We start from the raw sequence: 27,220 nt of genomic DNA, 5'->3' as shown, positions 1-27,220 counted from the left end.
AGCCGCGTCTGGACCCTCAGAGAGAGGGTAGCTCGGTGGGCGACGGGTCAAGCGTGCAGGGTCGCGTGTTCCGTGGCTCGTGGTTTGGCCGGTGGTGTAAACCCATCCGTGGCGGCATGGGAGAAAGCTGAGGCTGTCTGCCCCTGTGACGGTCTATCGACATGAAACCCGCTAGGTCAGTTCTACTCTGTCCTATGGGGTGGCTTTGCGTGGAATCGACTCGATGGCAGTGAGTTGTTTGGGAGTGAGTCCACATGCTGTTTCACAGTGCTATTTTGTCTACACCACATGCCATCCTTGGATGAATTGTCGGGTCCCATTGGGTCGGCTCTGACCCCCAGCGACCCCCGTGCACAACAGAAGTGACCCCCATGCACTGCCCAGTCCTGCGCTGTCCTAACCATTGTCTGCCTGAGCCCCCTGCTGTAGCCACGGCGTCTGTCCATCTCCTTGAGGATCCTCCTCTCTCCCACTGCCCCTCCGCTGTAGCAAGCATGATGTCCTTCCCCAGGGACTGGTCTCTCCTGACAACACAGCCAAAACATGTGAGGCAGTCTCTCCATCCTTGCCTCTAAGGAGCACTCTGGCCGTATGTCTTCCAAGACAGCTCAGTTTGTCTTTTTAGCAGTTTCCCTCCCCCCCTTTTTTAGCACTACTTTCAATATTCTCCTCCAGAACCATGATCAAATGCATCTAGTCTTCTTCGGTCTTCCTTACTCGGTGTCCACCGGCACATGCACACGAGACAATGGAGAACGCCGTGGCGTGGGTCAGGCGCAGCTTAGTCCTCAGGAAGGCATCCTTCCTTTGTAACCCCACAGAGCAGTGGTTCTCCACCTCCCTCATGCTGCGGCCCTTTCATACAGTTCCTCACGTTGTGGTGACCCCCCAACCATACAATTATTTTCTGTGCTACTTCATCACTGTCATTTTGCTACTGTTATGAATCAGGCGACCCCCGTGAGAGGGTCATCTGACCTCCTTGAGGGGTCGCGACCCACAAGTTGAGAGCCGCTGCTTTAAAGATTATTGAACTTACAGAATAGAAGTTGGACGTTGAGAAAATGAATAGGTGAGTATTGGATGAATAGAATGCTTGGATCTGAGCACCAGGCTGCTCCATCCAGTGGTTTGAAAGTGAGGCTCAAGGCCCTGCTTTAGGCACACCTGTTCTGGTCCCGGCTTTTAAAAAACAATGGCCGCCATCCTAGCAACTTCCAAACCCATTGCCGCTGAGTCGGTCCGACCCATCGCGACCCCACAGGGCTGCTTGGGAGGCCTATGGAGGCTGCACAATTCCACACAGCAGACCGCCTCAGCGCTCTCCCCGAGGCGGCTGGTGGACTCAGACCACCCCCCTTCTGGGTGAGTGGCCGGGTTCCCAGCCCACTGTTCCACCGGGGCTTCTTCTGCTCACCGTGGCAGCGAACACTTCCTAAGTGTCTCGCATGTGCCAGGCCTGCGCCCTCGCCCGTGCGCCCCGTGACGGTGTTTAAAACAGACCACTCGTTTCTGCTCTCCTTACAAACCAAGAGCAAAACAGTTCTGGGGTGATGCCAGCCTGCTTCCTGCTCTCACTGCGCTTCAGTTCAGCACGCGTGTGGGGCGGGGGGGGGGGGTGGATGTCTGTTCCTCACCTCGTCTGCTTCTATTGCAGGACGGGCTCCTCTCAAGAGAAGGCCCAGGTCTTGCTGGGAGTGGAGTCACTTTTCAGAAATGCGCCGTGGTAAGTGTCCGTGAACACCCACGGCCACGTGCCGGTCCCTTGGGATAGGGTGGGACTGCTCCCTGGGGTGGCCGGGCCTGTGATCTTTGTGATGGGAGCTGACCGCTGGGGCTTCCTCCTGCCTCGCGGCTTCCACCCTCCAATGGCCAAGCGCTTGATCCTGTGTGCCACCAGGGTTCCTTTGCAAAAAGGAGCGCAGAAGACCCCAAGGGGCGGTTCCGCTCTGGACCACGCGGGGCCACCCTCCATCAGGCCACAACCCAAACCAGACTGGCCGCCCTCGAGTTGATGCTGACTCACGGGACCCCTGTGGGTTTCTGAGACGGGAGCCGAAAGCCCACTCTGGGTGGTTTTGAACTGCTGACCGTGCGGATCTCAGCCCACGTGTAACCACGCCACCACAGGGCTCCTTTCCACGGCAGTAGGTTTGACATTTGGTTTGGAGTCAGAGAAGGGGCCCCAGATCATCACGAAACTCCCTGTTATGTTGAGTTGATTCCATCTCTCAGAGGCCCTGTGGGACGTGTGGAAGTGCCCTGTTGTCATCTAGCGTGGCCGAACACTGACCTGGTTGGTGGCCCCATACTCAATCCACTGAGCCTTCAGGGCTTATCCTTTGGCAGAGAAAAGAACTGGACGCGGCTCCAATCGAATGCCCCTGCCTTCCCCTGCCACGGAATTGATTCCCACGCCTTGCAGCCCCATAGGCCCCAGGAGGACTGCCTCGGGGGGTTTCTGAGGCTGTGAATCTTTATCGGAGCAGAAAGCCTTGTCTTTCTCTTGCAGAGCTGCTGTTGGTTCGAACTGCTGGTCTTGTGGTTAGCAGCCCAACAGGAACCCACCACGCCCCTGGGGCTCCTATGCAAATCGAGTCTTAAACACATATTCCAGGACAGGTGGAACTCGGGGTTCCCCGCAGCCATTGACAAGGGGGCTTATGGTTCCTTGTGGCTTGTGTCAGTCCGGGTAGACCAGAGAAACAAGTTCATTGACACTCATATATGTGTCAGAGAGAAGTTGATATCAAAGAACCCAGGTCAAGTCCGTAAGTCTGATATTAGCTCATATGTCTGATACGAGTCCATACATTCCTCTTGAGATTCACGCAGTCATGCAATGACACCAGGTGCAGGAAGATCACAGGCCAGTGGGTGGAAAGTCTTGTGGATCCAGTGGCAGTGGAAGCATCTCAGTGCTGGCAGGACTCTCCACGTGGCTCCTCCAGCTCCAGGGCTCTGGCTCCATCAGCGTAGCTCCACATGGCTTGTCAACAAGAATGTGTAGCACAGAGAGTGTGTGTCCCACCTACTCGGAGGAAGACGGGAATTCCCAGAATCCTCAGGAGAAGGCCATGCCCACACAGAGGCCTCATTGGCTATGACCTGATGGACAGGCTAGACTCCACCCCTTTGCTCAAGTGGACAGGAGATGATGTAAGTGCCACGTGGCTGCACCGTGGTTGGGGTTTTTCCTAAGAAGCCCCTGATTGGCAGCAAACAGCCCCTGTGAGAGTTTAAAGGCAGGCAAGCCTGGTGCCGTCTCTGCAGGCGTGTGGACGTGGATGCGGTGCTCGGCAGTCAGGGAGTTGAGTGACTGCTAGTTCGCAGGTGGGAGGGCTGTTTAGGCTAGCCTGATGTCTGCTGTGGTTGTTTGCTGCCGATCCGGATGCGTCGGGGCCCCCAGGCCCGACCGAATCAGGCCTTGGCAGCCCGTAGGGTTTCTGTTGGTCTGACCTGGGGAAGCAGAACGTCAGGCCTGTCTTCCTAGTCCGGCAGCTGCTCAGAAACCCAGGGAGCATCGTGGCGGCACACAAACCTCCCTGGCAAGACTGGGGTGGCGGGGCCTGGGGTGGCTGGCTGGAGTCGAACCTGGCTCTTTCGCACAGGAGGCGCTACGTTTTGGAAAATGGGGCCTGCCCTTATCTCCACCTCCTGTGAGAGCAGTCCGTGTGAGATGCCCTCCCCCGAGGAGAGGGACATCTGGTGGAGAACAGGGGGAGGGGGGCCCGGGCTTTGAGGGGCCTGGTTGTGTTGTGTCCAGGTGGCGTAGTGGCTGGTTATTCACTGGGCTGCTCGCCGCAAGGCCAGCAGTTCAAAACCACGAGTTACTCACAAGAGACAGGGCTTTCTCCTCCCTGTAAAGGGTTCTGGTTTCAGAAACCCACAAGGGAGTTTAACCCTGTCCTATCAGGTCACTATGGGTTAGCAGTGACTCAATGGGAGGGGGTGTTGGTGGTTCCAGGAAGGCTGCCTGCAAGAGGTGACCCTTGAGCGGTTTGGAAGAGCAGGGGCTATGTCTGTGTGTGTGTGTGTGTGTGTGTGTGTGTGTGTGTGTGTGTGTGTGTGTGGTCTGGCAGAGTGCAGGGTGAGGATGGGGAAGAAGCTGGCCGAGTTCCTCAGGGCTGCAGTAAAAGATATCACAAGGGGCGCCTTTCACAAACAGCAATGGATTTCCTCACAGTTCAGGAGGCTAGAAGTCCCAATTCAGGGCACCAGCCTGGGGGAAGGTCCTTGCCTCTTTCTGCTCTGTGCCTCGGTGGCCTCCGGGTGGCATTGTCTTCCCGTGTGTCCTTGCTGGTCCCTGTATCTGTTGCTGCTGTCATGTGGCACTGGGTCGGTTCTGACCCGTAGTGACCCGATGTACAACGGAACAAACACCACCCGGTCCTGCAGCGCCCTCACGAGTGCTGGTGTGTCGGAGCCCAATGTTGCAGCCACGGTGCCAATCCAGCTCTCTGAAGGGCGGCCTCTTTCTAGCTGCAGCTCCACTTAACCAAGCACAATGTCTGTCCTTCCCCGGGGACTGGTTTCTCCTGACAGCGTGTCACCAAACCCTCCCTCACTGTCATCAAGTTGACCCTGACTCCTGGCGACCCCGTAGGGCAGGGTAGACGTGCCCTGTGGATTTCCAAGACTAGAACTTGTTAGGGAGTAGAAAGCCTTGTCTTTCTCCCAAGGTGCAACTGGTGGCTTCGAACTGCTGACCTGGAGGTGAGCTGCTCAAAGCGTAGCCCGCTACGCCACCCGGGCTCCTAACGTGTCCCCAGCAGGTGAGGGGCAGCCTCATCACCCTGGTTCCAAGGTCCATCCTGGCTGCCCGTCTTCTAGGTCTCTTGTCTGTCTGCTCTGTCTGACGCCTGGCTTCTGCCTCGTTCAGAAGTGATCGGGCGGAGGACCCACCCGCACACAGAGACAGCCCCATGAGCAAAACACAGGAAGCTTTCTTCCCAAATGGGATCCACCCACTCCTACAGGCGTCAGCTCTCCAACAGGGCAGAGCGGGCTTTCACGATGTCTGTGGACCAGTTACGTTTTCTTGGGGTTCCATTTCACCGCAGACCTTTTGAAGCCCCCTCTAGTTGGGGGACACACACTCCAGTCCACATGAAGGGCCATGCAGGAGTCCTGTCTTGGAGTCCAGGTGGAATGAAGTTGGGGCTGTGTCCATCTGTCCCTCAGGGAGTGTGGGAAGGGACTTGGCCCTGGCCGGGGGGTCGGGGGTAGGCCTCTGGGAAGAACTCTCCCTAGTTCAGAATGTATCCACCGGCCTTGGCTCTGTGGGGCAGTTCCTGGGCATGTGGGGTGGCCAGGAGTTGGGGTCAACCAGCAACCACACCTGCAGTCATCAGTTACACTGGCAGTTTGTCGGAGCTTGCCCAGGACCTCAGGAGTCAGAGGGAGGCAGGTCTGTTGGGGGGACCTGCAGCTGTGGCTCCACCCTTCCTGGGGTGTCGGCATTGGTAGTGGTGACGTGTTGGGCTGTCCACTGCATGGTCAACTGTTCAAAACCACTGGGGACTCCGGTGGGGGGTAACAACGAAGTGTCTCTTCCCCTAAAGATTGACTGTCCCAGAAACCCACCAGGGTAGTTCTGCCCTGTCCTCTGGGGTCACTAGGAGTCAGGAAGTGACCTGATGGGGCAAGGAGTTTGTGGTACCCCCTCCTTCCTCTCCCAGCTCCTTCTGCCCTAGTGGGGCATCGGGTGGGGGGAGCAGGAGCCTCCACCCCCCACAGATCCACGTGGCTCTGTTCCCTCCCATCCCAGGTGTCCATGCAGAGCGCAGCCCGCACGGCCCAGGTGTGGCTGTTGGTGAACAACCCCAGGTCGCCCCGGGCCGCCGACCTCTCGGACCTGCTGCTCCTGGACAACGTCACGGGCCTGAGCGTGCGGGAGTCCATCGGAAATCGGACGTCACGGGGCTTCCAGGCCTTCAGAAAGCAGTCTCTGCCAGGTAACCTCAGCGGGCACTCGGGGCACGCTCCCGGGGCTTCAAGACATTGGCCTCTGTGATCACACTGCCTCCCCCGTTCTGTCTGAATCCCGTCTTCCTCTGCTTTCTCCTGTAAGGCCATTGGCACCAGCTCTCCCCCGTCCCCCGGAATCCAGGACAGTCTTCCCTCCCCATCAGCACAGCCTCTCTGACCACACAAAGTAACCTTCACGCATGCAGCGGTTAGGCCCCGTTCATTTCGGTGTGAGGGGACTGTGATAGGTGATGTTGGGTTGGCTCTGACCCATAGCGACCCCGTGCACAACAGAAGGACACACAGCCCGCCTCCTCCTCCTGAGTGTTCCCAGGCCGGAGCCCATTGTTGCAGCCACGGTGTCCGTCCGCTGTCTTGAGAGCCTTCCTCTCTCTTGATGCCCCTCCACTTGACCAAGCACGATGCCCTTCTCCGGGGACTGGTCTCTCCCGACCACACGTCTGGCAGTCATGCCACCAAGCAGCACTCTGGTTGTGGGTCCTTCTGGCTGTCCGAGGTGCTCTTAACATCCCTCGCCCACGTCGCCGTTCAAACGCATCGGGTCTCCTGCGGTCCTCCTTGTTCACTGTCCAGCTTCCACACACGTGGGAGGCCATGAAAAATACCTTTGGAGGTGGGGTTGGGGACGGCAGATGCCCTCCTGGGACAGACGGAGACTATGTTACCTGGGGTGTCTGCCCTGAGCCGGTGCGCTCCGGGAATCCCAGGCGGGAAGTCTGATCCCCACTGGCTTGCGTTCCCTTGGATGGCTGCACAGAACTGCCGTCAGGTGGCTTTAGCCAACAGAATTTTATTTCAGCAGGCTAGGCATCTGAATTCGTGGTGCCGGTCCGGTGGGAGGCTCTGACCTCTTTCTCTCTGCTCTGTCTTTGTCTCCGCCGCACTCTCGCTTCGGGGCAAAGCGCCCTGTCTCCTTTCCCACGTCTCTGCGACACCCGTCTTTCCCCCATGCTGGATGGCGTCTCTCTGGGGCTCAGCTGCTCCTCCCAGCTCTCAAAGGGCGTCGGGTTTAAGACCCTCCTACCTGGACCCAGCCTCCCGTCCGAGTGGGGCCCCGCCACAGGGCGGGGTGAGGATCCCAGCACGCGCTGTGGGGTAGCACCGTTTGCTCTGCCTTCCACAGCTCTCTGTGCTCCACTGCTCGGGGCTGGTCACTCGCAGACGGTGCTCAGACTGGGGTTTGTGGTGGAAGCTGTGCTTGGTGTTTCTGACCCAGCGCGACCCGATGTACCGTGGAAGGAAACACTGTCCGGCCCCGTGCCATCTTCACCCAGTGTGGTAGCCACTGGGTCCATCTGTCTCCTCAGGGGTCTTGCTCAGGCCAAAGGCATTCGGCTCCGCCCAGAGACACCCTGTTCCACAAGCCAGCCTCCCGCCCCCCAAACCCTCAGCTTTGCTTGATCCGTGGGCTCAACGTCCACGCTCCGGCTCCTGCTCTGACTCCTGGTTCCGCTGCTGCGTCTATGATGTCACAGCTGTCTTCTGGATCCCGGAGGTTCACTGTGTGGGGGGATCTCGGGGTCCAGAAGATGCGTCCCACTCCTGTCTCTGACGAGTAGGGAGATCTTCCCACTTGCTTTTCAGAAGGCTCATTTTATGGGGGAAATCAAGCACCCATAACTGTGGGTACTTTCCCCATCAGGAAAGGGTCGCTCAGTGTGTTACAGAGAGCGTGAACACAAGAGCCAAATTGCAGAATTCACTGCCCCCCACCCTGATTCAGTCCATAACCCCAGCCTCAGGCAGTGCTGGATGAGTGTGAGGCTGGGTTAGCCGGAGCTGAATGACCCTCCTGCACCCCTGACACCCCCTTTCCAGGGGAGAAAGCAGGGAGCCACGTTGTGCCTTGATTCTGCCCCCATGAGCCCCCACCCCAGGGAGCTCACTATCAGGGTTAATGACACAGTAACTGTAGACTGTGGGGTTGCAGCAGCCTCCTCTTGAGCCCCCAAAGCAGGATGTGTCATTGGTCTGGGGGTGGGGGTGTCACTGCGTGGACAAGGCCCACCCTCCTGTGACTCGCCTGCCTTTCTCTGAGCAGCTGGAGATGCCTTTGCTGTCAGCTACACGGCTCAGCTGGTGGCCGCAGAGGTCCAGGACGGGGACATCCTGCTGCTCCCTGCCCAGCTCACCTTCCAGAGCTCGTCCCAGGTACGTCCCGTCCCCGGCTCTGTGCTGCCAGGCTGGCCGCTCTGGGGTCTGGGGTAGTGAGGGCCTGGTGCCACTCACCCTCGGGGTCATTGCTGATGCTGGTGCCATTGAGCAAGTCTGACTCACAACAACCCTGTAGGACAGAGTCCAACGGCTTTGACCTTCACGAGAGCACATGGCCTGGCTCTCTCTCCCAGGTGGTCTCTGGTGGACTTGAACCACCCAACGTTTGTGTGGCAGCCTAGTGCTCAACTGCTGTACCAGTAGGACTTTGCGGGACTCACGCCTTGCAAAACCGCAGGCCAATGCCCATGTACCCCTGTCTCTGATAGCTGTGGATCGGCTTATGGTGACCCAAAGGGCTTTCTTGGGTTGATTTTCAAATGTAGGTCACCGAGCCTGGCTTTCTCGTCTGTCTTAGTCTGGAAGCTCTGCTGGAAGGTGTTCAGCGTCATAGTGGCGGGCGAGTCCCCACGGGCGGGTGGGTGGTGGCTGCACAGGGACTCAAAAACAACAACCCAAAGCCACACTCACTAGGGGACAGGGTAGAACTGCCCCCATGCGTTTCTGAGACTGTAACTCTTTATGGGAGCAGTAAGGCCTGTCTTTCTGCCGAGAAATACCTTGGCAGCTTTGAACTGCGGACCTTTCAGATCAAAACCCAACGCTTAACCCAGGGCTCACCTGGGCCTCGCTGTCTGGCCACCAGCCTGGGTCTTCTGAATGGACGATGAGCATTCTACAATGTCTGTTAGTCGGTTCATCGTTCAGGTGGGTCATGCATTCCGGGTCAGTGAAGGGGCCCTGGACTCAGATGGAGGTAGCCTTGAGCCTTGGCTCTCCTTGTGACCTTGAGTAAGTTGTTTGTGTCCTCTGAGCCCTGCAGAGGGTGAGTGATTCAGTATCATAAGAACACAGTGTCATCTATCCGAGGAGCCTGGTGGTCTAGGGGGACGCGTTGGGCTTCGATTGAAACCACCAGCCGCTCCACAGGACAACGACTGAGCTTTCTACTTGGGTTAACAGTTACAGTCTTGGGAAGCCCCGGGGCCCTGTGAGTCCACAAGGACTCCATGGGAGCCAGTTTGGCTTTTCTTTTGAGGGGCTGAGGTAGTTAGTTTTTTGTGCCAACCTGACCGATGAACACATGTTGGGTTAATTGAAGGGCGGAGGGATAAATGGCTCAGTGAGCCTCGCCTTTTGAGTTCTCGGGTCTCTTGCTTTCTGATGGTTGGACCAGGGTGCAGCTGCCTTAGCCAGTTCCCTGCTTCAGCTGGCAAAGCTCACTTCCTGCAAGACATCCCTGAGGAGAAGCCACATGGACCTACCCCGATGCAGCCCTGGGTGCTGGAGCAGCCGTGTGGAGACCCCTGCCAGCGCTGAGATGCTTACACGTTCACTGACTCGGCTTTCCTCCTGCAGTCGGCATCATTGCATGTGCTTTGTGAGATGGAGGAGGACTTTGTAGATCAGTGTTGGACATATGAGCTAATGTTGGACTTGTGGGCTTGGGCAGCACTGGGTTGGGATGTTTTCTTGATACACACTTACCCTTTATATAAAACTCTCTCTTATACATGAGTTTCTGTGGATTTGTTTCCCAGACTAACACATGGGCCATCAGAACAAGGGCAGGGGCTGAACGTGGAACAGACCACCAGCTGCTCTTTTCTGCAAGTCAAACTTGACGATGAAGAACGTCCACCTAAGTCCAGGAGACCCAAGACCCTTGAGTGTACATCCCACCTGGTCAAGGAGCAGTTTGATGGTGTTGCACACTGATGAAGGAAGGCCAGAGATGTGGTGGGATGACATCAGAGATGGCACGCACGAAGAGAGCCAACCGGCACTGGAGAGACAAGACCGGAAGACAGGACCACACTGGATGTCAGAAGAGGTTTGCTCTGCAGGGAGAGTCACTCAGATGAGCGGAGGAAGTAAGGTGCAAGGGCAGGACTGGACTCCAAAGGCAGCCCGAGAAGACGCAGAAAAGCCTCACATCGAGATGTGGGGACCCCTGGAGTTAGGGAGCCGAGACGGTGCTGCCCACGTGGATCACAGCAATTTTTCCAACAGTGCAGGACGGAACAGCCGGACGCGGTCTGTGTGTAGGAAGGCCTGACTACACCCTGGCACAAACACCCAGCGGAGTTAGATGCCTCCCTGAAAAGGGCAGTGGCGGGTGTGTCAGACTCCTCACGGCATGGACGCTAGTTCAAACCATCCCACTCAGCCACGGAGTCACTGTTTCCTGACACCATGATGCTGAGGGACAAACCAAGCCAAACCAGAGCAAATGGTTTTCACACCAAAGGGAAAGGCTTTGAAGACTGGGAGGAGGCAGGGTGAGGGGAGGGACAGGAAGGGAAAGGAGGAGGTGGGGTGGGGTTTGTGACAGGTAGGTGTATTGTGCCAACCTGGCCAATGAGCACATGTGGGAGTCATCGAAGGGCGGAGAGATAAATGGCTTGGCAAGCCTCGCCTTTCTTGTCTCTTGCTCTTTGATGGTTGGACCAGTGTGCGGCTGCCTGAGCTGGTTCTCTGACCCAACTTGTGAGCTACACTACCTGTGGGACACACAACCCAGGGACTGTGTCGCTGTGGTTTGAAGTTCCTTCAAGATGCTATGCAACTGGTGTATACATCGCTTGAGCTGGGGACTGTCCGACCCTGTCATCCGGCTGACTGTTGATGACCTGCTTTGCTGTTTGCTGCCTGTGGCCTGAATTTCTCTACAGAGGACTCAGCGGTCTACTTCCTTGACTTGCACCTGGTGGCCCTCAAGACTTGAAGGCCTGCCAGTGTACTAGCTGTCTCATGGAAGTGAGTTTCACTGAGCTATTTGTACTACTGTATAGACTAATTAGTTGTTTATTTCTTATGTTGTATCTAACTATCCATCTATATAAATATTCAACCATAAGTGTCCTGGTTTTGTTTCTCTAAATAACCCTGTCTAACATAGAGTTAAAATGAGGATGGAGGAAAGATGCTGAAAGACAGGACGAAAAACTGAGCATCAGGATTGGAGGACGTGCATCAGTGACCTGTCATACACAAATGACCTCGCCCTGCTTGCTGACAGGGAGAGGGCTTGAAGAGCAAGTGAAGACAGTGACCTCTGATGCACCTCAGCACACAGGAAACAGGAGTCCCCACAGCGGGGCCCATGGGCAGTGTCGTGACCAACGGGGAAAAGATTGGAGTTGTCAAGCCTTTCATTTTACTTGGATCCATGAGCAACCGCCAGGGAGGCACGGGGTCTCACCGCACTGGCACATTGGGGCATGAACCCTCCTGAGAGCATTCAGAAGCAGATGCACCACAGTTACGGGAACATATTTTTCTTCGTCTTTTCTTTTCAAATTTATTTAAAAAAATCATTTTATTGGGGACTCTGACAGCCCTTACCACCATCCATCCATCCATCCATCCATCCATCCATCCATCCATCCATCCATCCATCCATCCATCCATTGTGCCAAGTGCATTTGCACGTAGGTTGTCCTCGTCATTTTCAATACATTTTCTTCCTACTTGAGCCCTTGGTATCAGCTCATCCCCCTCCCCCATCATGAACCCTTGATATTTTATAAATCATTGTTATTATTTCATGTCTCACACCAACCGCTGTCCCCCTTCACCCACTTTTGTTGTCCATCCCCCTGGGAGGGGGCTGTATGTTGACCTTTGTGATCGGTTCTCCCTTTCTTCCCCAACCTTTCCCTTACCCTCCTGGTATCGCTACTCTCAGTATTGGTCCTGTCACACGAAAGCTGGACAAGGAAGAAGGGGGAGGCCCAAGAAGAACGGCTGCCTTTGAATTGTGGTGCGGGGGAAGCATACATCCCATGGTCTGCCCGAAGCCGAACACATGCTCCTTGGAAGAAGGACAGTCAGCGTGCTCCTTAGAAGGGAGGAGGATGGAATTCCTTAGCAGGAGAGACCAGTCCCTGGAGGAGGACATCATGCATGGTAGATGTGGCAGCTACATCATCTTCTGTCAACTTGTGAAGGGGTGGAGTTAGCCTGTCAATCAGGTCATAGACAATGTGGCCTCTGTGTGGGCATGGCCTTCTCCTGAGGATTCTGGGAACTCCTCTCTTCCTCCTGGGAGGCGGGACACACGCTGTCTCTGGGACGTGTTGTCAGGAGAGACCAGTCTCTGACGAAGGACAGCGTGCTTGGTCAAGCGGAGGGGCAGCGGAAAAGAGGAAGGCCCTTAAGGAGATGGACTGACCTTGTGGCCTCAATGAAGCGCGGTGCTTCCTTCTGTCGTGCTCAGGGTTGCCCTGGGTCGGAACGGACTGGAGGGCACCTCACAACCACACTGTGATGCTAGCAGACTGGTTGAGGTGGTCTGCTTCCCTGAAGAGCCCCCGGGGCACTCTGTGTCGGTAGGGTCTCCGTGAGTTGGAATGGCCTGGGTTGGGTTTTCTCTCCTCCCCACATGGGCTGTAAGATCTTTGCGGTTCCCACTCACCTCCCACTACCCAAGGGCTGGTGGCAGCTCCGGGCAGGGCAGGTTGGAAGGGCCGCAGTCCTGGTCTGATGTCCCCGAGCCTCTGCACATGGTTGACTAAGCTTTCTTTGCTTCCTTGCAGAACCGAACCCGGCTGACAGCTGCGCTCACCATCACCGTGGAGGAAAAGCTCACGGTAAGGCAGAACACGGGAAACCCACTCGCCACATTTCGGCAGACTTTTGTGCCTGTGGGGTAGGGGTCCTGTGCCCGTCCATCCTCAGAGTCACGGGGACGGGCCCTGGGCACCTCAGACCAGTGTTGGGCCTGAGGACCCCACGTTGTCTTCAGGTGCCCAGCATGTCCTGAGGGGGTGTGATTAGCTTACCTTGCTCTGCTCCCTGATGGAACCCTAATGTTGGGTGTCATTGAGTTGGTTCTGACCCATAGTGACCATAGAACCACAGAACGGAACACCGCCTGCTCCTGTGAGGTCCTCACCGTGGTTCCTGGGCCGGAGCCCGTGGCTGCAGCCACTGTCCGTCCATCTCCTTGAGGGCCTTCCTCTCTTTCCGCTGCCCCTCCGCTTGTGGTCGTTACACAATTTTATGTCAACTTGATAAATACAAATGGAGGGGTGGAGTCTAGCCTGTCAATCAGGTCATGAGGATTCTGGGACTTCCTCTCTTCCTTCCTGGGGTCAGGACACACTCTCAGCTACACTGTCCTGTTGACAAGCCACACGGAGCCAAGCTGGTGGCAGACAGAGCCCTGGAGCCATTGAACCCCCAGGACTTTCAGTCCACCGGCCTGTGATCTCCCTGCATTCAGCATTACTGCATGTGTAGCGTGAGTCTGAAGAGGAATTCATGGGCTCCTATCGGGCTTATGGGCAAATATCGAACTGATGGACTTGATCTGGACCTGGCTGGGATGTTTTATTGATGCCCTGTGTGTACCCAGAGGTGCCTCAGAAGAAAGATTTGGCAAACTCCTTTGGAAGAACACCAGTGCATCACCGACCCACGGGGTGGCCATGAGTTGAAATCAACTGGGTGGTTGGTATCCAAGACGATGACCCTTCCAACTGGACAGGTTGAGGCTGGACCCCTCCACCTGCCCTCCCACCAGCCTCCCGCCGATGGCGATAAGGATGTGCTCCTTGAGACGGTCCCTTTGGAATTCCCCCAGTCAGTCTCTATGACCTTCTGCCTTCACTCAGCAAACCAGCGTGTCGTCCTGTGCTGGCTTGCATGTCGCTGTGGTGCTGGCGGCGGTGCCACCGGCATGTGAAATGCCAGCAGGCGCAGTCACAGTGTGTAGGTTTCAGCCGAGCTTCTAGACCGAGGTCGAGTAGGAAGAAAGCACAGGCGCTCCATGGATGGGGAGTCGCCACGGAAAACTTTAAGACCAGCAGAAGAACACGACTGTGGTATACAATGCCGGAAGATGAGCCCCTCACATTGAAGGCACTCAAAATACGGCTGGGGAAGGCCTGCCTCCCCCAAAGCAGGGCCAACCATCAAGATTCAGAGGGAACAATGCTCCCAGCACTTTCATGTGCAGACGTTTCTGTTCAACACGAGAAGCCACAGCTGTGGGCGCCCATGAATCCTCAGGGCGTGGGCGGAGATGTCACAGCACTGCGAAGTGTTTCCTTCTGTCGTGGGGAAGGTCACCATGAACAGGCACCATTGGACACCCCCAGGCACCGCCGCCCTTGCCCTTGCCCTTGCCCTCTGTCAGCTTGGAGACCCAGAGCCGATCTGGTCACAGGCCTGCCCCTCAAGGGCTGTGGGCTGAGAGACCGTGCACACACAGTGTTGATAGCGGAAGTGGTTCCTGGCGTGGTGGCGGTCATAGTAAAATAGATGGCAGTAGGAGTCATGGTAGTGCCCGTGTACGCTTCTGAGGCTGTCACTCCTTGGGGGAGCTGGGGGCACAGAAAGCCTCGTCTTTCTCCGGTGGAGCGACTGGTGGCTTTGAACTGCTGACCTTGCGATCAACAGGTCAACACATGTCCACCCCCAGGACTCCGACTTACGGCCAAGAGAGCCCTGTGGCACTCAGCTCCACTCTGTCACTCAGGGCTGCCATTGCTGAAATCATCTTGAGGGTGTTGGGTTTCGTATTATTTTGGAGCAGGGTCCGCGGCTGCCTCCCCCTGCCTCTCCAAGCCCTCGGCTCCCCCAGCTTCTGCCACATGATGTCATTGCTGCCGGCCGGCCTCCTCCTGTGACAGTGTGAGTCCGTGGAGCAGGGCCTCAGCTGCTCCCTCCTGGCCCGCGCAGTTCCCAGCGCAGGTCTCATTGAACCGAAGACCTGACCTGGCATCAGACAAGCTGATCACTGCTCCTGAACACCGGGTGACACCTGGCAGCCCAGCGTGACGTGTCTAGGCAAATAGATGGTTTCAGGCCGCTGGGATGCTGCACACGCTTGCCCAGCCCCTGCGAGATGGATGGAGGGACTCCAGAGTTGAGGAGTATAAGGCCTGGCCCCTGGCCCAAGGGCAGTAAAGATGCTGTTGGCTGAAGCGAATGTGGAAATGATTGGGATGGTTTTGGATGGAAGCTCAGGAATCCCCCAAGTCTACCCCCTAAAACCAGGTTCCTCAGAGAGCCGAAGACTCGGAGTGGGATTCAACATGGTAACTGTGGTGCCAGTCCCTGGGGTCTTGGTGAAGGGCCAGCCAGGGACCCGAGCCCTGGCGAGGTGGCAGAGATGAGATGGATCTGACTTCTGGATCCACTACCGACGAGCATGCTCTGTGCAGCTTAATGCTTTTGCACCTTGTCTTTTTAAGGTGAAAACTGGGGATTCAAACAATGCCAACCTCATCGTTCAAGTCCTGGGTGTTGCTGGTGGTGAACGAGCTTGGCTGCTCGCCAAGAGGTTGGTGTTTTGAAAGCCAGGGCACCTCAGAAAAAGGTCTGGTGATCTAGGAGGGCACTTCAGAGTTTGTGGAAGACTTCCATCATGTCTTCACTATACTCTCCACGATCCTCCCGAGGCCCCTTGCACTTCAGCCATGGCCGATCCCGCGGGCCCAGTCCTGGTGCTGCTCTTCACACACCCGGGCTGAGGCACCGCGAGTCCAGATTTATTCCCGGGCATCTGGTTAGCCTCATAGTCTCGTGCTGGGGATTCAATAGACGAATACAGGCCAGGCACTTGGGTCCATCTCTGGCTCTCAACATCTGTTTAATACATGCTGGTTACAAAAATGGTGGTCCTGCTGTTGCTGGCAAGGTGAAGATGGTGATGATGATAATGAAGGGGTGATGGTGATGAAGGTGATGGTGATAAAATAGTGATGGTGGAGGTGGTGGTGGTGATGGTGATGGTGTGATGGTGGTGGTGGTGGTGGTGGTGATGGTGTGATGGTGGAGGTGGTGATGGTGGTGGTGATGATGGTGCTGGTGATGGTGCTGGTGATGGTGGTGATGATGGTGGTGGTAATGACGGAAGTGATGGTAGTGTTGATGATGGAGATGATGGTGGTGGTGATCATGATAGTGTGACGATAGGCATAATCGTGGTGATGATGATGGTGATGGAGGGGATGGTATAATAGTGATGGTGGTGATCGTGGTGGTGATGTTGATGGCGATCCTGATGATGATGATGGTGACGATGAGAGGGAGAGTTGTGATGATGGTGATGGTGGTGAGTCCATGGAGCCTCCTCTCTCCCATAAAACTGCACTGGAGATCTTACTCTCATGGCGGTCCACGTGGAGGAGGGACGCTGAAGAGCAGTGGCAGTGGCTGCCAGAAATACTGGGAGTGTGCCCGCCAGAGTGCAGTCACTGTCCCTGCTTCCCAGACCCTCCTTCCTCACTGGGCGCATGTGTGCGTTTCTTCGACTCTCTTGCTCCCTGTGTGGACACCAATATTCGGATGTTGGGCATCGTGTAGGCGCTGAGACAGTATTCAGTACATGGATGGGCATCGTGTAGGTGCTGAGACAGTATTCAGTACGTGGATGGGCATCGTGTAGGCTCTGAGACAGTATTCAGTACGTGGATGGGCATCGTGTAGGTGCTGAGACAGTATTCAGTACGTGGATGGGCATCGTGTAGGTGCTGAGACAGTATTCAGTACGTGGATGGGCATCGTGTAGGTGCTGAGACAGTATTCAGTACGTGGATGGGCATCGTGTAGGTGCTGAGACAGTATTCAGTACGTGGATGGGCATCGTGTAGGTGCTGAGACAGTATTCAGTACGTGGATGGGCATCGTGTAGGCTCTGAGACAGTATTCAGTACGTGGATGGGCATTGTGTAGGTGCTGAGACAGTATTCAGTACGTGGATGGGCATCGTGTAGGTGCTGAGACAGTATTCAGTACGTGGATGGGCATCGTGTAGGTGCTGAGACAGTATTCAGTACGTGGATGGGCATCATGTAGGTGCTGAGACAGTATTCAGTACGTGGATGGGCATCGTGTAGGTGCTGAGACAGTATTCAGTACGTGGATGGGCATCGTGTAGGTGCTGAGACAGTATTCAGTACGTGGATGGGCATCGTGTAGGCGCTGAGACAGTATTCAGTTCGTGGATGGGCATCGTGTAGGCGCTGAGACAGTATTCAGTACGTGGATGGGCATCGTGTAGGTGCTGAGACAGTATTCAGTACGTGGATGGGCATCGTGTAGGTGCTGAGACAGTATTCAGTACGTGGATGGGCATCGTGTAGGTGCTGAAACATCATTCAGTGCTTTATCTCCTCATCTCACATCTTAAATCTGTATGCAAAGTCTTTGCCACATTGGAAAGAGTCGACTCTGTTAAAAAGAGGTTTCCTATCGATAGTCCTTTGTTCTCTGTAGAGACAGGTTTCGGAATCATTTACATAAATATTTTAATGGAACTGCCACGCACGCTCTCCCTATCCATCCAGTTTGTTGATATTTTTCCTTGCCCAGCAGGCTCATCATCAGGCTGCAGAGCTCAGACAGATGTTTCCAGCATCAGTGGGGAGCTTGCTCATCAGAATTCAAGGTTTAGAATCAGGAGGCTGTCTGGAGATGAACGCCTCGTTTGTTCCCTGGCCATCTCTGATAGCAGCTGTTAAAGGACAGCGGCTGACTCATCCCCGGCTTGCTCTACGTGGGTGCGCAGTTAAGCTCAGGTTCCAGTAAGCATCTGGACAGAAGCGCCTTAGAAGAGAGGATGGCGACACTCCAGCTCACACCGAGACCAGTCCCTGGAGAAGGACATCGTGCTTGGAAGAGTAGAGGGGCGGCAAAAAAGAGGACGGTCCTCGACAGGATGGACGGACACAGTGTGGTCGCAACAGAAGGCTCAATGTAAGGACAGTTGAGAGGATGGCGCTGGACCGGACCATGCTGGGTTCTGTTGCACGGAGGCCGGCGATCAGTCAGAACCAGTTCAGTGGCACCTCACACGGACAACAGCCACCGTGATCAACTCTGTCTCCAATTAGTGATAATGGGCTCATCCTCCATCTACAGCTTTGAATCTTCTTTAAAATGTCCTGTTAAGACGGCGGTTCTCCACCTTCCCCATGCCGCGGCCCTTTCATACAGTTCCTCACGTGTGGTGACCCCCAACCTTAACATTATGTTCGTTGCTACTGCATCCCTGTCACTTTGCTACTGTTAGGAATCGTCGTGTAAATATCTGATAGGCAGGATGTATTTTCACTGTTGCAAACTGAACACAGTTAAACATAATTAAAGCATAGTGATTAATCAAGAGCAAGATGTAAATTATATGTTGTGAAATATTTATGTGTTTTCCAGTGGCCTTAGGTGACCTCTGTGAAAGGGTCGTTTGACCCCCAAAGGGGTCGCGACCCACAGGTTGAGAACTGCTGGTAGACCGTGAGCATTTTTTTTTTTCCTATCAGTTGACGTGTTCTCAAAATTTTCTTCCAAATGGTTGTGTATCCAGTACTTCAGGAGAGGAGAAAGTAACTTCAAAGCTCCCCCAAAGCAAACCCAGCGCCAGCCTCAGGTCACGTATGACAGAGATGTGAGAGAGGGAACTTCAGGGTCTCAGGGGACAAGGATTGTGGACCTTTGTTAACGGAGAGCAAGCCACAAAGTATCGCCGTGAAAGCCCAGAGACCATTATTAACAATTCCAGCATGTGAAACTCGTGTTTCTTGACGTGTGCTCCATCCAGGCGCAGACACTTCTGAAGGCAGTGTTTCCATCTCTCTTTAACCCTCTCCACTGCCACATGGCTGCCACATTGGCCACGCTTGGGTGGCTTCCCTTTTGCCACGATGCTGCTCCCTCTGCCAGGGATACCCCAAAGAGCAGCAGGGCTGTCCGTGGGGAGCATGGCTCAGTGGAGCTTCCAGAATCAGAAAAGACTAGGAAGAAGGAACAGGCAGTCCCTCCTGGAAAATTATTAGCCACCGAAAACTGTACGAAAAGCAGTGGAGCGTTGCCTGATCAGGTGCTGGAAAATGAGTCTCTAGGGCTAGAAGGCCCTCAAAACATGACTGAGAAAGAGCTACCGCCTCAAAGTAGAGGTGACCAGGATGTTGTGGGTGGAGCAAAGTTTGGAGACCTCTACTTGCTGATAGGACATGACTCAAAATGGGAAGAAAATGGGCCACTATGCATGAATATTGGTAGAATGTACAGAATATGAATCTAGACAAGTTGGAAGTTGTCAACAGGTGAAATAGATGGCATCAAGATCGAAATCCCAGGTATCAGTGAACTGAAATTGGTGTTGGCCCTTTTGAGCCTGGCAATCATATAGTTTACGAAGCTTGCAACGACAAATTCAGAAGGAAGGGCTTCACCGTCATCGTCAACAAGAACATTTCAAGTTCCGTCTGGCCATGTAAAACTGTCTGTGTTGGGTAATGCCAATCTGCCTACGAGGAGATTCATCAGTACCGCTATTGTCTAAATCCGCTCGCCAACCACGAAAGAAGAAATTGAATAACTCTGCCAAGCGCTTCTGTCTGAAATGATCAAACATGCAATCAAGATGCACTGATAATCATTGGTGGCTGCAGTTGGAAAAACCTGGCCTCCGAAATGGAAACCAAGCTGGAGCTGTCCGGATAGCATTTATAAGACCATGGCCTTCATTGCAGCAGTGGCAGCTATCTGCGTGACCCTCACCAGATGGAGCACACCGGTATCAAATTGACTACAGTTGTGGGAGGACATGATGGAGAAGTTCAATATCAACAGCTAAAACCAGGCCGGGGCCGACTGTGGGACAGACCATCAGCTGCTCACATATACGTTCTGGTTGAAGCAGGAGAAAATGGAAACAAGCCCACAAGAGCCAAAGTAGGACCTATTGTATCTGAATCCAGAGACCATCTGATGGAATCGCATTGAACACGAATAACCGAGCACGGTTGTGGAAGGACACCAAGAACACCACACAGGAAGACAGCAAGAGGCATTAAAAAAATAGGAATCAAAGGAAAGATCAAAGTGGATGTGAGAAGCGACTCTAAACTTTGCTCTTGAATGTAGAGTAGCTACAATGAATGGGAGAGCCATCCCGAAAGGGCTGACGGCAGCCCGAGAAGACAAAAAGCATTTTAACGAAATGGGCAAAAGCCACAGTTGAAAACCAACGGGAACAACACACTCAGCGTATCTGAAGCTGAAAGACCAGGAGAAGAAGTCTGAGCCTCGAGTTGCAATTGTACATTGAGAAAACATCCCAGCCCAGTCAGATCAAGCCCATAAGTCCAATATTACCCTATATGTCCGATACCAATCTATAAATTCCTCTTCAGACATGCACAACACATGCAATAACACCGAACGCAGAAAGGTCACAGGTCAGTGGGTGGGAAGTCTTGTGGATCCAGGGGCAGTGGAAGCATCTCAGCACTGGCGTGGGGCTCCACATGGCTCCTCCAGCTCCAGGGCTCTGGCTCCATGTGGCTTGTTAACAGGAAGACAAAGCAGAGTGTGGGTCCCACCTCCAGGGAGCTATTTATCTTGGGCCTCCAAATGAGGTCATCCAGCTGTGACCTGATTACAGGCAGGACTCCACCCCGTCCTCCAGTCGAGAGTAGATGATGTAACTGCCACAGAGCCCATGAGAAGGTCCTGGTAGAATGGGAGAAAACTTCAACAGAACTCAAAATTATGGCGGAAACAAGGCTTAATAGGCAGACAAACAGGCACACCACCTAGACTATGGCTCTAAGCCACCCTTCAGGTTTGGAATGGAATTCACCCTGGTGTTAGCATAACCAACCATTTAAGATGAAAAAGGGCAACCTTTACCCAGGGACAAAGTTCAGAGGGTGAGGGAAAAAGGAGGAACAGAAACAGGAAGTACCAGGAGAAACGGAACACGTGATGGTCCACCGAGGGGATTACAGTAGGTTAGTTAAAACAAAACCGGTATGAGTTACTGACTGTGAAACGGAGAACTTGCTCTGTAAACCTTCACGTAAGTCACAGTAAAACCTTAAACAGCAGAAACAAAACACGTTGCATTGGGCCAATCTGCTGCTCAAGACCACTTTACATCGTTAAGGGGCAGAGAAGTTGCTTTGCGGACTAAGATGCACGTGATCGAAGCCTCACCTCGAAAGCCGCCCAGTGAATCGGGCAGACCGGAGGAGAACCGGCGCGTTTGAATGATGGGGCGGTGAACCATGCGGCAGGTACTGGGGACTGCCCGAACAACCCGCAAGTCAGTCTTGGAATAAGCACAGCCCGCGTGCTGCTTAGAAGTGAGGGCGGTGAGCCTTCCTCTCGACGTGCTAACAGGACGGACCGTCCTCCGGAGAAGGACGCCCTGCTTGGTCAGGCCAATGAAACGAGGAAGACCCTCCACAGCTCTTCCTTTTTGGTTCCTAACTGTAGGTCGTTGCACATTTCACTGCAGTGTTTTATGGTTTTCTCCTTGAGCTGCCCTCTGACAACGTCTGTTCAGCTCTTTGACGTCACCATGGCTCCCGTTGGCTTTGGCTGTTCTGCGATTAGGATCCCGTGTCAGAGTCTCTTCTGACCTCCACGCCGGTCTTTTCTTTCTTCCCTGTCTCTTGAATGACCATTGCTTCCGTTGTGATGTTCTTGATGGCATCCGGCAGCTCCTCGGGTGTCTGTCATTAGTGTTTAGTGCCTCGAGTCTGCGCTTGGCATGGTCTCGGAATTCAGGTCGGGCAGACCCGAGGTCGTATTTTGGCTCCTGGGCTTGTTTGAACGTTTCTTCAGCTTTCACCTGAACTTAGAGATGCGCCTTTGATGGTCTGGTTTTAGCCGCTGATAGTGAGCGTCTGTGTCTGCGTCTTCCCACAGGTGTCGTCGACTGGATTTCTGTGGATTCCCCCGCAGTTTGGATCTAGGGAGCTTGCTTGTTAAGACTGCAGATTCTTGGGGCCCACCCTGGACATATTGAATTAGAAACTTAGGGTGTGGGCCCCCAAATTTGTGTTTTCATAAATGCTCCGGGATGTTTCTCATGCGGCTTCAGGCTGAGTCACGGTGAATCCCTGCTTCTGCTGGTGGTGCCCGCATTACTGATTGGTCCTAACGGTGATGCACTCCACCCAGAAGGTGCCAGTTTAAATCCACCCAGCACCTTGGAAGAAAGGCCTGGCGAACTTCTCCTGAAATAAGTCATTGAAAATCATTTGGACTGCAGTTCTCTTCAAAGATACCAGGTCATCTGGGCCTGAATTAACCCAGGGGCAACTGGCTTGCATTTTGGGGCCCCTGGCAGGGGCAGATCCACCCCTTGCTGTGCTCCGCTGTTAACCAAAAGGCTACCCTACTAGCATCTTGGACCATACGTCTAGTATTTGACTCCCCAAAACCCGAGGTTGAAATCCACAAGGCCAAATTCTGCTCTGACCTACACCATTTGGTTGCCATGAATCAGAACAGCCTCTTGGGAAGTGTGGATGGAGTGAGGAGTCGGAATTCACCTGCTCCTCACAGGTGCTCCTTGAGGCCACCCACCTGGGGCTGTCCGTGGACTGCCAGCCCCAGGCTGTAGCTGAGAAACAAGCCAGCGGGGCAGGGTACGCCCGCCTAAGCTCTCACGCTCACCCATGGCCTCATGGTCTCTCATCCTGATCTGGACCACGGGTTTCTTCCCAGTTCGAGCTCCTGATGGCCTGGTATTTGGCCTTCCCTCTGCTTCGCACAGCCCCCAAGCGATGTGCCGTCTCCCGGGGCTCCCAGAATCGAGGGTGACCGTGTGTCTGTCGAGAAGCGTCCGCAGGGCAGGACAGACAGACCCGGGAAGGGAGGCTGTGAAGGAACACCGCCCATTTGGTGGATTTAACATTTCTTGAGTGCTTTCTCGGCAGCACACATGGGGCTGCATAGAGCCTAGTGTGTTCAGGGCACCGGGCACCAGCTCCCCGAAGGGCTGGTCTCCTGCAGGCCTGAAGAAACATGCCCTGTGGAAGCTCAAGCAGGTAGGAGGCTCTACGCCAGGGAGCTCCACTGACTTCCCGAGTCCTCCAGCCAGCAGGTGGCAGCACGGGGCTGCAAACCCAGGCGGCATGTCTGACTGCAGCCCCAGCACATCCTGCCAGCACTTCCTTCTCACCCGAAGTAGGGGGCATTATGGTGTCGACAAGGAACACCGAAAGGACTGCACTGCTAGGACACACCAACCTGCGTTGGAAGATGTACAGGCAGCACGCTCCTCAGAGGCCAGGATGGGAAGACTTCATCTCACGTACCTTGAATGTGTCCAGTAGTCATCTCCTACTTGCCTCCAAAGAAACTGGCTCATAGCGACCCTTGTGGGTCTCCGAGATGGTGACTGATGATGGGAGTAGAAAGCCCAGTCTTTCTCCCAGGGAGCTGCTGGTGGTTTTGAACCACCAACCATGCGAACGGCAGCCCAACTCTTGACCATTACCCAAGATGTCACATGAAGCCACAGACAAATCCCTCCTTTCTTGTCCCTACAGGTTCTACCAAACCATGGTCTCCACGCTGCAGGATTCTTCATTGCCTTCCTGGCCTCCCTGGTCCTGACCTGGACCACGCTTTTCCTTCTGGTCCGGTACCAGTGTTTAAAGGGAAACCCGCTGAGCAGACATCGGGTGAGTCTCCATGTGTGTTTCCTTCCCCGCGGGCCGCTCGCTGGGTGCAGAGCTGAGAGGCAAGTTTCATGCCCGGTCCACCGGTTCTTAAACTGAGATCAGGATTGCCTGGGGGAGATGCTCCCGTGCTGGAATGTCCAGGCCCACCTCCCGAGTTTCTGAGAGAGCATTCGGGAGGGGTCCCCGTCATGAGGAACTTTTACAAGCTCTCCAGCTGAGTGTAACCTGCAGGCAATGCTGTGAGCCCCTGGATTCTAGCCCTGAGCACCTCACCTGGATGGGAGCTTGGAGTTTCTACTGCACCCTCATTCAGGTCTGGGGTGTGTGTGTGTGTGAAGGAGTTGTTGTCAGGTGTTGTCCAGTGGGTTCGGCCTATAGCAACGGCATGTACAACAGAACACAGCATTGCCCAGAGCCCTCCCCTCAAATCAAGAACATTGTGTCCTAAAGGACCAGCACTCTGTGATGCTCACCTTCCTGACAGGATTGCGGAAGACAGAATGGGTGCATAAGCTAATGCGATGAAGAAAGCAGGTGGTCCCTGGATATTACAAGATATAGTGTCTGGAGTCTTAAAGGCTTGAAGTTAAACCAGTGGCCATCCAGTAGGGAAACAACAAAGCCCACATGGAAGAGGCACAACAACCAGTGTGATCACGAGGTGTCATGGGATCAGGTATCAAGCATCAGAAGATCCCAAACAAACAACCATTTCTATGCAAATGAAGGGGTCAGAATGGAAACCCAAAGCTCATCTGTAGACAATTGGATATCCCCTCACAGAAAGGTCACAAGGAAGGGAGGAGCCAACCAGGGTGCAGTATAACACAGACAAAACACACAATATTCCTCTAGTTCTTTAATGCTTCCTCCCCCCCCCCTATATCATGACCGTTTTATGTTACAAATCTAGCTAGACCAGAGCATGTATACTGGTACAGATAATAGCTCTCGACACACAGAATGCAGGACAGATAAATCCCTCAGGACAAATAATGAGAGTAGCAATACCATGAGGGTAGGGGGGAGGTGGGGGAAAAGGCAGAGAAAGGGGGAACTGATTGCAATGATCGACATATAACTCCCTGCTCCCAGGGGGACGAACAACAGAAACGTGGGTGAAGGGAAACAGCAGACGATAGAAAATATGAAAATAAAAATAATTTATAAATTATCAAGGGTTTATGAGGGAGAGAAGGTAGAGGAGGGAGGGAAAAAAAGAGGAGCTGATACCAGGGCCTCAAGTAGAAAGAAAATGTTTTGGAAATGATGATGGCAACCTATGTACCAATGTGCTTGATACAATGGGTGTATGGATTTTTGTAAGAGCTGTAAGATTCCCCAATAAAATGATTTATTGAAACAAAATAAAAAAAACCCAAAGCACCGCCCAGTCCTTTGCCGACCTCACAGTTGTTGCTCAGTCGGAGCCCATTGCTGCAGCTCCTGTGTCCATCTCAACCAGGGTCTTCCTCTACTTCACCAAGCACGATGCCCTTCCCCAGGGACTGGCCCTCCTGATGACTTGTCCCAAGTCCGAGAGACCAAGTCTTGCCTTCCTAACGTCTAGGGAGCATTCTGGCTGTCCTTCTCCCAAGACAGATGCACAAGTTCTTCCGACAGCCCCTGGTCATGTCAATATTCTTCACCGACGCCACGATCGAGAGACATCCGTTCCTTCCTGGCTGCCTTCCTTATTCACTGTCCAACTTCCATGCAAAGAGGAGGCAATGGAAACGACCACGACTGGGTCCGGCACACCTTAATTCTCAAAGATCTTAGGTCTGCGGGTGAGGGACTTTGTTTTGCCCACAGTAAGGGGCCATTCTGGTGTTGGCTGAGAACATCGAAAGGACCACTGCCTGCCGGGAGAACACACCAAGACTAGTCCCTGGAAAGGGACATCACGCTTGGTACACTAGGAGGTCCGGCAGAAAGGGAGGAGACCCTCAGGGGGACGGATGGATACAGCGGCTCCAACAGCGGCTCCAATGTAGACACGGGCTTGAGGATGGTGCCGGACCCTGCGGCGTCTCCCTCAGTTGGACGTAGGCTTGCCAGGCGTGGCCCATCCGATGACACCTGGCAACACCAGATTGCGGCTTCTGAGGCGTGTTGGTGCGGGACACATCTCCAGAAGGGAAAAGACTCTTGGGAAGCTGATACCAAGCCTACTGAAAACCAACACCAAACTTCACTCACTCACTGCCCCCGGGTCCGTGCTGACTCACAACGGCCCGCGGTTGGGTTTCCGAGACTGGAACTTGTTGATGGGGGTAGAAAGCCCGGTCTTTCACCTGAGGAGCTGTCGGGAGTTTTGAACGCGTAACCCCTGCACCGCCAGGGTGCCTAAACCTAACTTATTGCCATCTAATCGATTCCAGCTCATGGTGACCCTGTAGAATGGAGTAGAACGGCCCCTTTGAGTGTCCAAGACTGTAACAGTCCACGAGGGCAGGAAGCCCTGTCTTTCTGCAGAGGAGTGGATGGGGGTTTCGAACTGCTGGCCTTGTGACTCAAAGCCCACTCGAGACCACTACACCACAGGGCATCCCCTTTGACGAGGCCAGGGGGCAGTGGATATCGCCCTGAGCACTGCGAGCCTGGAGCATGAGGGTTCCGGGCGCAAAGGGAGGGTGACGGGCCTCCCTCTGAGCCACGGCGGCTCTGCAGTGGGCACCTCCCCAGCCCTCGCCTGCTTTTTCCTTCTTCCTTGTATCCTTGCTGTTCATGTACTTTTATTCTTAATTTTTTCCATCTTTGGCACAAGTCGACACGACAGGACTTTCTCCAGATCCGCCATTTTTACCAGTGGCGCTTGGTGCCATGGGGACACCCCACATTGTGTACAACCCTGACGGAGAGCTCTCCCCGAGGGGCTCCGCCGCCCTTCCCAGAGCGCCAGACAGAGGCCCCACACAGCCACCCTCCCTCCTTCACCCATGCTCACGCATCCCTTCCCTGTCACGACCCCGCGTGTCTCCGTTGACTTCAGTCAGAGGGGGCCCGTTGATGCCTGCAGTGCCTGCCCGCAGGTGTGGTACCCCCGGGAGCCCCTGGGGAAGATGGTTCGGTCATCTGGTCTCTTAGACGGCAGCCTGGGATGCCCTGTGCGTCAGTTCTACTCGGTCCTCGATGGATTCGCCGTGAGTCAGAGTCGGCTCACTTGCACCCGAGAGCAACAACCCCCCCCCCCCCACCATGTACAGACCAGTAGATGCCACCACCATGCTGCCGCCTCCCATTGGGTGAAACTAGGACCGACCTGCACGTCGCAGCCTTAGAGTCTATGAGGATCAAGGTGTGCCTGACCCGGTCTGAGTTCGGTGAGTCAGCCCAGAATGTTCAGGGCGGCACCTCATCTTGCGCATCTTGCACAAGTGGTCGGGAGAGACCAGTCTGTGGAGAAGGGCGTCGTGCTTGGTGAAGTGGAAGAGGGGCAGTGACCAAGAGGAAGGCCCTTGGCCAGATGGGCTGACGCAGAGGCTGCAGCCGTGGGCTCGGGCCCAGGAGCCATTGTGAGGGTGGCGCCCATCCGGGGGCAGTGTTCTCTTCCTTCTTCTGGGCACAGGGTGGTT

The 27,220-nt window shown here is 54.6% G+C and overlaps 1 protein-coding gene across 2 annotated transcripts in view; it reads left to right on the top strand.

Annotated features, from left to right (window-relative positions):
- The window catches only part of EVC2 (EvC ciliary complex subunit 2), an 84,776-nt gene that overhangs the window by 5,692 nt on the left and 51,864 nt on the right, over positions 1 to 27,220 (top strand). Inside the window, exons 4-8 of one of the 2 annotated variants that reach the window (XM_075544546.1) lie at positions 1,658 to 1,726; positions 5,771 to 5,957; positions 8,033 to 8,142; positions 12,747 to 12,800; positions 23,508 to 23,642. In XM_075544546.1, the coding sequence (XP_075400661.1) occupies positions 1,658 to 1,726; positions 5,771 to 5,957; positions 8,033 to 8,142; positions 12,747 to 12,800; positions 23,508 to 23,642 (555 nt within the window). The remainder of the gene's footprint in view (positions 1 to 1,657; positions 1,727 to 5,770; positions 5,958 to 8,032; positions 8,143 to 12,746; positions 12,801 to 23,507; positions 23,643 to 27,220) is intronic. The other variant, XM_075544547.1, reaches the window with a different exon arrangement.

This window comes from Tenrec ecaudatus, chromosome 3, assembly GCF_050624435.1.
Source record: "Tenrec ecaudatus isolate mTenEca1 chromosome 3, mTenEca1.hap1, whole genome shotgun sequence".
Taxonomy (NCBI): Eukaryota; Metazoa; Chordata; class Mammalia; order Afrosoricida; family Tenrecidae; genus Tenrec; species Tenrec ecaudatus.
This window is presented reverse-complemented; position numbering and strand designations above follow the sequence as displayed.